The sequence below is a fragment of the Pinus tabuliformis genome, chromosome J, assembly GCF_031772625.1.
Source record: "Pinus tabuliformis cultivar Carrire ecotype Pingquan chromosome J, CPIR1, whole genome shotgun sequence".
Taxonomy (NCBI): Eukaryota; Viridiplantae; Streptophyta; class Pinopsida; order Pinales; family Pinaceae; genus Pinus; species Pinus tabuliformis.
This window is the reverse complement of record NC_142295.1, coordinates 1,483,129,298-1,483,142,621: the sequence shown is the minus strand read 5'-3', so window position 1 is coordinate 1,483,142,621 and position 13,324 is coordinate 1,483,129,298. Positions and strand designations below refer to the sequence as shown.

General features: G+C 37.4%; 1 protein-coding gene across 1 annotated transcript in view; it reads right to left on the bottom strand.

Annotated features, from left to right (window-relative positions):
- Window positions 1-13,059, bottom strand: part of LOC149232994 (putative apyrase 7) — a 120,823-nt gene extending 107,764 nt beyond the window's left edge. The window contains exons 1-3 of the mRNA XM_089382073.1: window positions 12,811-13,059; window positions 11,233-11,304; window positions 11,128-11,144 (exon numbers count right to left, since the gene is read on the bottom strand). Coding sequence (XP_089238199.1) covers window positions 11,128-11,144; window positions 11,233-11,304; window positions 12,811-13,059 — 338 coding nt within the window. The remainder of the gene's footprint in view (window positions 1-11,127; window positions 11,145-11,232; window positions 11,305-12,810) is intronic.
- Between the last annotated feature and the right edge of the window lie 265 nt (window positions 13,060-13,324).

Below are 13,324 nucleotides of genomic sequence, written 5' to 3'. Positions count from 1 at the left end.
CAGGTACACCATGGAGCAGTTGTGTTTCAGCGCAGAAGCCTAGTGGAGCACCTGCTTTGATTTCAGGATTGCTTGTTTTTGAGTGTTTTCAGGTGGAGAACTGATCTGAGAGCTGTTGGTTTGCTGACCTTGTTCCTCTAGGGGTAGGAACATCATGTTTAGGGAACTTTGGATCCCTTGGATTATTGATAATTCATGCTTATTGTTGTAAGGCACAAAATTGTCTATAACACTTTCCAATGCTCGCCATCTTCTTTCACCACAAGAATCGATCCCACCGATCTCCCATTGAATAGGATCAACCATAGGCCCAAACAAAACCCCTCAGCAACAAAGGTGTCCCCTTGAAGCCAAAAAACCTCTGATACCAAATGTAGGTTTTAACCCTGTATGGAAATTACCTTCATATGAATTCTAAAAAACAAAAAATAAGCAATGGCGAGAGCATAATACATAAAACATTTATACACAGAGATTTCCCCTTGATCCCAAAATAGGGACTACCAGATTGATTTTTCATTATGTTCCTTTCAATGTTACAATACATATATATACATGTCGAAGCATCCATAAACCCTAATCTATTAACCCTGGATTAGAACATAACCGTAGTTCAACACTTAATTTTTCAACCCGGGGCTACGTAAGCTTAGAGGCGTATCACAGGAAATTCCAAGAAGTGATATGAACCTTCACTAAATATGTTCCTATATTTTCTAATTACAGTTTTTAGAATCAAAAAGATCACACGACAAATAATGCCAAGAGAATTCTGGAGTTGGAATGAGAAAGAAAGTACTTTGTAGAAACTCAATAAAAGGAACTTCAAATCAATCTTGATCAACGAAAGGTAAATATATGAGATTAAGTTCAGTGCAGCCATAAGACAAGGAAATAGTTAAAATTTTAAGAACATTTGTCTTCGTTAAATATTTTCCTTCCTGCAATGGACCATCGTTCCTACACCACAACAACGTTCCTGCACTGGAATGATGTTCCTGTAATAAAGCGATGTTCATGCATTGGAAGTATGTATTGTGCCTGCACTAAAGATTTCAACCTTTATACAAGAGTTCTGGATTCCTATACTAGAGCACTCTTTTCCTATACCAAGATATCGATTCCTGTACTGAAACACAGGTTCTTGTACCAAGAAATCAACGTTCCTATACTAGGTTTCCAAACCACTTGTAGAAAATGAAAATGGTGTTAACTAAGAAAAAATTGCAAGGTGAATAGAGATAAGAAAGTAAACACTCATAATAAAAAGACCGTTTAACTAATCATGCATTCAAAAATGAGAGATACTTTGAAGGTTAAAGAGAAAATCCTTGCGGGAACATGGAAATTATTGTATGTAAAAAATAACTATTTGATTCGAATACCAACAAGCTTCTTCCTAAGATGACTTTTATTATGTAAATTAGATTTGCAGTTATTATGAATAAAAGTTTTAGCTTAAAGGTCCCTTTAATAATTTCAATGTTGAACTGAGTTACTTTCACAAGGGAAACAAGTGCAAGTAGAGATATTTATAATACAAACAATGTTTCATTAGAGGTCAATGATAAAGATAAATTCATTCTAATATGAACCTTCATGCTGAGAATGCTTGGAAACTCACTCAAAAATAAAACATAATTTGCAAAAGAAAGTAAATAAATCTTGCAGAAGTAAACTAAGCAACCTTCACTTGCACAAATGGAAACACATCAATGTAAGCAACCAAAATGCACTCGTTTTGCGGAAAGGAAATTAATCATGCATCAAAGGAAAGCAGGGTTAACCCAAAAAAATGGGAATTAAACACACCCAAGCCTACACACTTCGGATCCGAATCACGCAATTTACATAGAAGTCAAAGCATGTTAACTATGAAAGGACGAAATACAATCTGCTCAAACCTTGCATAAAAATAAAATTAACACACCTTACAAAAAAGGGAGAACGAGTTGGGTTAGCAGGACCCTAGTCAACCAGCTCGTTTTCCTGCCATGAGATCGGGAAGTTCAGGTACTTGAATAACACATTACAAATACATTAAAACAAGAAAATTCATAACTCGCGCAGTCTCTTGCATTAAACTTCAATAATTGCAAATATACATCGTGGATTCTAGATCCAGCCCATAAGATATGTCGACAAAAAGATTATAATGTCTATCAAAAATTCCCCCTCATATTGCTCCCTATCTTCCACTGGAAACCCTATTAAATATATAGTCTCAGATCAAGCCCACAACAGAAATTAAAACAAGAGTTTAACTTGGGCCTCTCGACCATTAACAAAAGACTAAACAAGGGTTTTCAGTTGAAACCATGGTCTTCACATCCCGCGTATTCCTCTATTCTCTGAGCCTAGCAAAGATGATTGATCTTTTGGAAAAGAATTTGCATAGTTTTTGAAGCTAACTTGGTTGTAAGTGGTGAACCAAGTTGAAGTTGAATACTGCCTCGGAAATGCAAGAATGACAGATGGTACAAGAATCATTCTTGCACCAACCCATCTTCTGCATTGATTAATACTTTCGCCTTATCAAATTACCTTAGGAAAGAGAATATATAAGTTAAAAAGTAAAATAAGATAGTAAATCTATTTAATTAATAATTAAGTTCATATATAACAATTAATACGAAAAACCATGAAAGAAGTGCAAGAAGGAGTACAAGTTTATGTGAAATGCAAGAACAAATAGGCTTCCAAGGTTAAAATAGAGGCTTAGGTAGTGTGTTTAAGATAGGAGAGAGGTTAAAAATAGGACAATTCTACTAACCAACATTCTCTCATCCCCATCTTGTTGTGTGTCCTCACACAACCTTACCTTCTACAAAAAAACAGCTTGGAGAACTCCCTTTAATCCTATATCGGAATACTACTACCTATCTTCCTTGACCACATTCCTAAGGTGACCATAGCATTTCAATGCTCAAAATTTCCACACATTTTCCTATCGTTTTCTCTCTCCTTAACCACTTTCCTAAGGTGACCATAACATTGTGCTTTGTTCCTTCATATCCTGGTTTAATATCTCAAGTCCATAAATACATTGTTTCAATTCCTTAACCTAGATATGCATGTAGAGAGCAGGATCTTCCTTATTAGACTCCTCGTATGTTGAAATTATTTTAGTAGTTGACTCATAACAAGTCTCGGTTTCATCAAGGGCAACGTCACCTTGATCCACTGTTGGTTCCTTCCTGCACTCAGATCAGGTGTCTCCAAGGTCTTCCTTTTCTTAATTTAACCAACCAGAACTGATAGAGGTGTGTTATCATGCTTCTCCATATAACTTGCAATAAACACCGAATGAACTGCAACCTCTACAAGAAGAGAGATATTATTTTCATTTGGCAAACTGGGCTATGGATCATCTATATTTATTGGAGAGGTTGATATAGTATGGCTTCCCTTTGAGGAAGAAAACCTCTTTTTGACATAGCTCCTGGTTATTCTTTTTGAAGGGTCTGGGGCTTCAATTATGGGTTCTTTCTTTTCCTCCATTACTAGTTTCTTGGACAGGGTTTTCTTCTCCTTGGTCTTACTAGTCTACGAGGTTAAGGTTTCACCCTTTCAGTCAAGTTTCCCTTTAGTGAACTTTCCCTTCTTTCCTGATGACTTCACTGTTCTCCCCTATTGAAATTCTTTCATGAAGTCTTCCCAAGTCATATTCTGCCCCTCTAACGCCTTTTAACCAGAATTGCAATCAACCCATAATGACATAATTTGTACCCAGTTCGGTTTTCCCAACTTTTTTGGACACTTTTAGACATCTTTTTTAAACTCTTCAACAAGAAATATGGGAAGTTAATTAACTTACCCGATTCTAAATGCAATAGAAATCAAATGTGGTACAAGAAGGTTAATGAATACAGCCTTCACAAGTGAGAAACTTTTGCAATATATATAGAAAATGCTTACACTTCTCTATAATTGCATTTCACTATAACCAAACCTTCAAGTCCACCTTTTGATTCTTATCAACTACGAATCGGCGTCAAACTCCTTTCTTGAGTTTTTACTTTTTGAACCGCTGCTCCCTCGTGGCCACTAATCATGTAGCTTACAAAATGGATTGCTCAGTTACTTCGAACTCCAAGGATCCCACCTTAGCTCTTCTTCCATCAAAGGTCTGGGAAAATTCAAGTGCAACAACCAAATCAAAACCATTGAACAAACTATCCTTGTATTCATATGTATGCTCTAATTCTCTTCAAACTTTACTTGATTTCTCAAAATTCTGAAAAGTACTCAGCAAGAGATTTAGGACTAACACAATGTCTGAAATAATTCGCAATTATCGAATTAGCTATGTATTAGAATTTTTCAATGGTCACACTCTCATCATTGGAATTTCAGTCTTGAACAAGATGCAATACGACAACGTGCATGTAGAAATGATGATTGCTAGAGGGAGACAGTCATGGAGAGGATTTGTTCAATAAACAATGAAAGGTGTCATATAGGATAAGGTCATCATTAATTATCGACAAGGCTCAAAGGTGAACGTTAGATTATGAGAAGATTTCACACACACACCCAATCAAATCATGATCTTGCATAGGGTAGATATGATACTTATATAGAGATAAGATTTCATAACTAAATGCCTTTGTAGTTCTAAAAAATTCTTTCCTAATTAGGAATGATAAAACAAATTCTAATCAAATGTAGGAAAAATTAATGCATACTATAGTTTAAAATAGTGCATCCATTTATGCTTGAACAAGATCCCTGTACTAAATGAAGTTAAAATTGCCCTCTTCTTGGGCTGAACTCGTGTTCCAAGCATGAATTCCTGTACCGGACATTACTGCACTGCAATGCACATTCTTGCACTCAGGAGTCTTTGGTTCCTGCATTAAGACACACATTCATGTACCAAGGACTACCATCATTCCTATACCGGAACACATGTTCTTGCACCCGAGAGCACACAACAGCGTGTGTTCCTGCACCAGAAATTCCAAAATTCTTGCGTTGAAGCACATATTCATGTACTGAGGAATATCATTGTTCCTGCACTCGAAAGTTTTACAGCATATATGAAGAAAGAGGTTTCTATAAAAAATACAATATATAGGTCGAATCTTTAAAAAATTGCAGAGTTTTTTAAAGGAGGTTTTATTCTCTAGTTCTTGGTATTATCATGTGCCTTCAGATATAATCCATGAATTCTTATCAGATCCTATAATGCAGTCCATCAAGGAAATAAAGAAGCGAGAAAGGGGTAAATTTCAGAATGGGAAGGAGATCAATCAGGGAATTCAAGAGTGAGACCAATCCATGAGGGATATACAGAAAAAGGGAGAGGGAAAAAAATTTCAAGGAAATGAGGGAAAAAATGAAATCGGATAGGGACAATCTCTTTTGAAGAAAGGGATGGTCAATCTCAATAGGAAAAAAGAAGAAGAATTATAGGGACATTAACAAAAAAGGAATAGAAGAAGGGAAGAGTTTGACCTAAAAAATTTCCTGAATAGTGCTAAACCAAAAAAATAACTGAAGCGGTAATTGTGTGTTGCTTGCATAACAATTCATGTGTCAGTTGTCCCGAACACAGCTAATGGCTCAGTTCCTGCACTTAAAAACCTGCTTCTTCTTGGTGAAAGTTAGCACATATAAAGGTCAAGAAACATTCCCATTTTATTAAAATTTGATCCTCCTGCCAGCATGCTAGTTTTTAGGCTGATCCTTCTCTGATCATGTCAGTAAACTGATTTTCACAACCACATGAATTTTTTTTCTTTTAATAAATAATTTTTTTCCCAATTTTTTTATTTTATTTCTAGAAAAGAAATAATCAGATTTGGAATAGGTTGGAACAACCACCTATCATCTTTAGTTCAAATTGTTGCTACACTTGCTGCATGAAATCTACCTTTGTGAGAGGCTGAAAATAAACTTTAAGTCTATGCCCATTCACAAGGAATACTAACTATCACCCATCAATAGTTTTGATTTCTACAGCCTCATTTTCAAAAACTCTAACCACTTCATAAGGTCCCATCCAGCATGTATGAAATTTCCCTTTAAAATGTTTAAATATAGAGTCATGAAGAAGTAACCAATCACCTAGTTGGAACTGCTTATTTCTGATCACCTTATCATGCCACTTCCTACGTTGTTGATGCACTAACACATTTTGTTGAACAAAATCTCTACGAAATTCATCTAACTCATTTAATTGCAATAGACGTTGTTGTTGTGCTTCTCAGATATCTAAACCCAATTGAGCTGAGGTTCAGAAAGTTTTTATCTAGAACTCGATCGGCAAAAGGACTTCTTTCCTGTATACCAGTGCATATGGTGTATGCCTCATGTTGTTCCTCCAAGTGGTCTGCTAAGCCCATAAGGCTTCAGGTAACCAACTGGCCCAATCCTTTGTATGAAGGTTCACTGTTTTTTGTAAGGATTTATTCGATCACCCTGTTGGTAGATTCCTCCTCGCCATTTTCTTATGGGTGATACGGTGTGGTCTTCTTGTGCCAAATTTTGTATTAATCCATAACTCCCTGCACCAGATTAGAAACAAACTATGGTCCATTGTTAGAAACAATATCTCTAAGAACACCAAATCTCGTAAAAATTTCACTAAACAAAAGTTCAACGACGAATTTTTGAGTAGCAAAAGAAACAACTTTAGCCTCTACCCATTTTGTAACAAAATCTGTACAAACAAAGATATGATTTTTATTAAAAGATGTTGGATTTATAGGTCCTAAAAAACCAATAGCCCATTTTTCAAAGGGCTCAATCATAACCTTAGGAAATAAAGGCATTTTATTGTCTTGGAAAGATTGACCCATTCGTTGACAATTATCACATCACTTGACATACTATTTGGCATCCTTAAACAAGGAGGGCCAAAAATATCCAGCTCGTAAAATTTTAGATGGAGTTCTCTTATCAGCAAAATGGCCACCACAAGGTTCATCATGGGAACATTTCACAATGTCAACCACTTCTTCCTCTCTTACACATCTACAAATAATTAGATTTGGTCTGGTGTAAAAGAGGTCTCCATGAATCTAGGAATATGCAACACTTTTCTATATGATATCTCACTTTTCAAGAGCAGATAAGTGAAGCGGTGTTTTTCAGTGACTAAATAATTAGCGATGGAAAAAAATATGGGGATTTTGTTGACACAGAAAAAATATGCTCGTCAAGAGAATCATCATCAACAAGAACTACTTCATCGAGATTATTTAATCTAGAAAGATAATCAGCAAGAAAATTATATTTTCCTGGTCTATCAACAATAGTAACATTAAATTCCTGTAAAAAAAGTAACCACCTAGTCAATCTACCAGTAGTCAATGGTTTATCTATTAAATATTTTATAGAAGAATGATCAGTGTGCAAAAAGGCTTCATATCCTGTAATATAGTGTCTAAATTTATTTATAGCAAAAATAACAGCTAAATACTGCTTCTCAATTATTGTGTAGTTTAATTCGGCAGATGACAAGTTTTTACTGATGAAGTAAATAACATAGGACTGTTTGTTCTCTTCTTGTCCTAGAGTTGCGCCAATGGTGGTATCTGAGGCATCAGAGGAAATATGAAATGGTAGGGACCAGTTAGGCCCCCGCAAAACTGGTGTTTGTACTAGTTTTTCCTTTAATATCTCGAAAGACTATTGGCAACCTTTGCACCAAGAGAACTCGCTATATTTAGCTAGTAATCAGAAAAGGAGGGTAGATATCCTAGAAAAAATCTCAATGAATATCCGGTAATAACCCGCATGTCCCAGGAATCCTCTCACTTCACTTTGTGTTTTGGGTGCAGGAATACGCAAAATAACTTCTATTTTAGCCGAGTCTACCTGGATACCTTTGTCAGAAATCAAATGACCAAGAACTATCCCTTATTTGCACATTAATCTGCATTTTTTATCACTCAAAGCAAGGTGAGCTTCTTAGCAACGAAAAAGAACTTTTTCTAAGTTTTTGAGGGCTTCTTGGAATGAGTCGCCAAACACGGAAAAATCATCCATGTAAATCTCAACACACTCGAGATAACCAAAAATAGACAACACTTTCCTTCGATAGGTGGTTGGGGTATTACATAGCCCAAAGGGAAGCACTCGGTAGGCGAATGTCTCCCATGGGCATGTAAAGGTTGTTTTGTCTTGATCTTCGAGTGCGATTTGGATTTGGTTATATCCACTAAAGCTATCTAGAAATGAAAAGTACTTTTTATTGGCAAGGGTATCTAGCACCTGATCGATAAAAGGAATAGGAAAATAGTCCTTAAGAGTGGATTTATTCAATTCTCTGTAATCAATGCAAATGTGCTATCTCTCATCTTTTTCGGGACCATCACCAATGGAGAGACCCATTGGCTATCAGATATAGGATAAATGAAATCAGCGTCTAAGATTTTTTGTAATTATTCTTTCACAACTTCTTTTAGTGCAGGGTTCATGTGCCTTTGGGGTTATCAAACAGGTTGGGCCCCCTCCTGAATATAGATATGATGAGTACATGTTTCATGAGGTATGCCTTTCATATCATTGTAACTCCACGCAAATGCATCAAGGTGATATCACAACAAGCTAACAAGATGATCTTGTTGGGATGGATCCAAGTCTGAGTTGATGTAAGGATTTTCCTGAACTAATCACAACAAGAGTACAGGAAGATGCTGCTAGAATGTGTGATGAGGGAGGTTGAGAACTATAACTTTCTTGAAAATATAGACTAAATATTTGACGAACCATGTCAAAATTTGGCATTGTGTCTTGATTGTTCAATAAGTCCCGTAACTCATCCTCGTGGGTGGAACCGGTATGATGATGGATGAAAGACATAGATCAAGTCTACTCATCACTACTGTCGTAATCTAGCCATAAAGTATCTTTGAGCTCCTGAATGGATCTAGTAGGTGGGTACATGGTGACTTTCTTCCTATTGTCTCTAGGGGAAATGTACATATCACTACAACGGAATCCAATGTAAGCATCAGCTATGGTAAGACATGGTCATCGCAGGAATAAGTGATGTCCACCCACAATATTTTTAGGTTGAAGCACAATAAAATCTGCAGGGTATTCCCATGAATCAATAGAAACAACCACATCATCCAACACACTTTCTTCCTTGATTTTGGATCTATCTGTAAGTTCAAGCATAGTAGGGGTAGGACAAATATGGACCAACCCAAGTTGATCCATGGTCTGCCTTTTCCCCACAATAATGGATGCCCCTAGGTATATTAATACATTGGGGACAAGGATATCACCTATTTGGACAGAAACAACTGGGTTTCCAAGATCAGTATATTTCTTCATTTGTGCACATCTTGTCATCAACTCGGTTGCTCTGCGAATAAACTGGATGATCTGGGGTTCTACTCTTTTCCTTCCTGGCTTCTTAAGACAGAGTTCCCTAATGACTTTTGTACATATGGGGATATCTTTAATAGCTTGTGTAAAAGGGACCTTTATGCAAAGATTCCTAATCTCGGAAGCCATACTAGACTCAAGAGTGGGGTCATTTTTCTCCATAACTAGCCTCTCTGGATAGGGAGGTTGTTTTTAATAAGATGGAAACTGTGAATGTGAGAGAATGAGTTGAACACTGACATATTCTTTCAAACAATCAAGAGTTTTCTCCTCATATCTCTCCTCGATAATCACCGTGGATTGTTTTTGTTTTTTTGGTTGTACTACCCTTCCCGATCTCAATTGAAGCTCATGAATCCCAACTGGAAAGGTATGATAAATGGGAGAAGGGAGTAATCCAATAGAATGAATCAATTGTACCACTTTATTATTAGGATTCGGTACCGGTTGAGCAGGTAGTTGGGGTGGTCGAAAGGGTGGTGGTAAAGGTAATGTTGGCATTGGTTGACTTTGCTGAGGTAAGGAGGGTAAAGATGGTTGTGGCATGGGATAAGGTGTATATGCAGGAGTATATGATTGCATAGGTGTAGGATGGGAATAGTGAGAATGATTTGACCCCTTCCCTCCTTGTTGCCAAGGTTGAGTAGGTTTTCCATATTCAAAGTGATTCCCATGCTGCCAAGGTTGAGAGTGATTTGCATTATGATATGAATATGGTGTTGCATTATACCCATAAAAATGTGGTGGAATTTCAGGAACCATACCTACACCTACCTGAGGCCAATTTCTTCATGCTCCCATAGCATGTAATGGCTTAGGCTTGGATTTCTCTCCTTCCAATGCTGCTTTCAATCTTGGTATAGAAGGGAACTCCTCGGTGGCATGTTTTCCTACAAAAGTCACACATTTATTACCACCTTTAACATTAGTGGGACATTCTCTTAAAATATATTTTTTCCTACACTTTGGGAAATAAATAGACAATGACTCTTGTTCTTCTACGAATTTCTGATGAAATTTCAAAGAGTCTATTTATTTTCTAACAATATTCATAATTTCAATTTTCATGTTGTCCATTTTATTTTCCAAAAAACTAATCATAGCATCTATAGATCCAAGTTTATTAGTTCTACTTCGATTTCCTCTACCTTATCTAAATTGGTTCTGTGAGAGCTTCCTGCACAAGTCATAGATTTGATCAAAAAAAATTGAGCAATATCGCCTTGTCCTAATAAATTCAAATTATGTCTAGAATCTTAAGTAAGCCCACGTAAGAACAAGGTTATAATAGTACTTATGTCAAATTTATGTTTTGACCTTTGGAGGATGTCTATAAACCTCTCTAAATAATCCTTCAAGGTCTCATCATCACCTTTCACAATAGTGAAGATCTCGTCTTGCATTTCTCTAATTTTACAATATTCCTGATATTTGGTCAAAAAGACTCTCTTCATTTGGTCCTAATAATTTATAGTATCACCTCCTAATCCCATGAACCAGCATAAAGTTGAATCCTTGAGAGTTGCAGGAAATAACTTTAATTTCTACACATCTGTAGAGTAATCATAGCTTCTAAATAAACTATCAAATTCAAATAGAAAAGAATCTAGATCCTCATGTACCTTACCATGGAAATGAGGAAGGGTTGATGGTGGAATATTCTTCATTTGTATAGTTGTTCCTGAATTCATGATTGGAAACCCAAAGGTGGGTTGTTCCTCATTTACCTGATTCTCGCAGTTCCTTCAACATGGTCCTCATTTTCTACCATTTTCGTACCTCCGATCGGACCACTCCTAACAGAATCAAAAGAATGAATCTGTTTTAAATTAGTCTTTTGATAAACACTAGTTTTCTTCTTCCCCTTTTTGGGTTGTGTCACACCTGAACTGTTGTTTCCAGAATCCAAGTGGATAGTTCTTGTGTGGTGGGTCTGTGTCTGTTTGGACTTTCTACCTGCAAAAGAAGACCCAAAATGAGAACAATATTCGGATTTATCAGTGTTTCTTTGGACCTTATTGGGGTTCAAACCCCTACCCTTTTTAGGCATTCATCTTAAAATGATTAACCAAAAGAATGACAAAACTTTTTAAAATTACAGAAAAGAGAAAAAAATCTCAAATCAAATGTTGCGAAGTAAAATATCAGCACTAAAAAATCCTTCAAGCAATAGAAGCACACTGCAGAAAAAATAATAACAGAATTACCCCTACTGCAAAAAAATAATAAAGTTCTTACCAATAATAAATGTTGTTGGCTTGTTGGGGCCTGACCTAGTTTCGGAAGAGTTATTAGCCAAACAAATCCCGCACTACCGGCTTTTTTGGCAACAATCTGCGGAGCGCGAACTAGAGTCTCACTCGAGGTAGTAGGGGGGTGCTAGAACCATGTTTCGCACCCTTGGGATGTCTTTGATGTGGTCTGGAGGGGTCGCGAACCCTTCTGCAACCTCGCGCCACTATGTACCGCTGTCGGGCTTCCGCGTAGATCCGTACAGATGCACTTTATTATTAATGAAATTATTACAGATTTGATCTTCTTCTTACAGTCTTTAAGCAAAAATTTAATAATAAAACCCAATTTGCGCAATCAAAATTCTTAAAGACAATGCATAAATTCAGATATAAACAACAGATAGATTTGCGATAAATCATACAATGATTTATAATTTCTTATCTTTATTTATCTTCTGTTAATACAACGAGATCCGCCCTACACAGATAGCTACAGGGGTCCGTGCACAGAGCTGCGGACTCTACCAGGTCTCTACACACATAGCTGCAAAGCCTCTATCTATCTACCAACACCCTTGACTCGGACTTACAGACGCAGAGAGAATATTTCCTTCACAAACCCATAACATTCAAGATCTTCTCCAAAAACTGACTTCTACCCTTAGAGCCTCGCTCTATTTATACATTCGGTAGGTTGACTCACTTCCTATTATTTTATATTATTTTTGGGCAGACAACCCTTTAACACGACCTATTACATTTCTCACTCTGCGCATTTCGTGGAGCTCTTCACAATATCATTACCTTAACTTCTAGGCTTTAAGCCCCCAAACCATTACACGGGACCTCCGCTACCCAACAAGACCCCAACACAATCATCGTGACTTTTCCCGAGTCACTCGTCAGTGTAGCGATACACACTGCCAAAGTTTCACGCGCCACCATCCCTATGAGTGACGCACTACGTTTTGTTGCTCCCTCTTTGTCTCCTGCAACTCTTCTTCGAGCTCCTGCTCCATTGCCTCCACTAATTTGCGCAACCGATGATGCTCATTCTGCTCTGCTCGGTTAACATAGAGCACCCCCTCATAGGATTTTAGCTCAAGCTAGGGTGCCACATATGGGAACTCTTCGTGCCAACGCAGCAAGTTTCCAATTTCTGGTCTACTATACGCACTGTCTGCTGCAGCTTGTGTTGCAATTTTGCAAGAAAATTGTTGTTGTCTACGAGATCCCAATCTTCAAGGTGCCTTAGAGATGAACTGTTAACTGCAATTCCATCATTTTTCTCCATATTCACAGTCTTTCCCTTATCTTTTATGGGTCGCCGGCCAGCCCATGGGTTAGGAAGTGGCATGCAAACCAATTCTGCTTCGTGTCTAAGAGTTTCCAGTACATCCCCTATCAGCGGTGTTGAACTCTGCACGATGCCTGCGACCATCGATACCACATTATCCAGAAAGTCCAGCATCTCCATTGGCCATATTACAACCCCTAGGCTTACTCTTTTAGAGTCAATAATGAATAGTTCCATACGGATGGAAAGGCCCAATAGCTTCTCTCGAAACCACGGATCATTCGGCAGATGCCCCCTTGTGATTTATAAGCATTTTGAAATTCAAATTCAGCGGATCCCTCCTTGTCTAGTGTCGTAACGTGATGCCTGCAACAGATCGTTCCAGATCTAGCTCATACCGCGTCTCTTAATTTCCCACTGCCCGCTCCCTTTCGCCATAACTCAG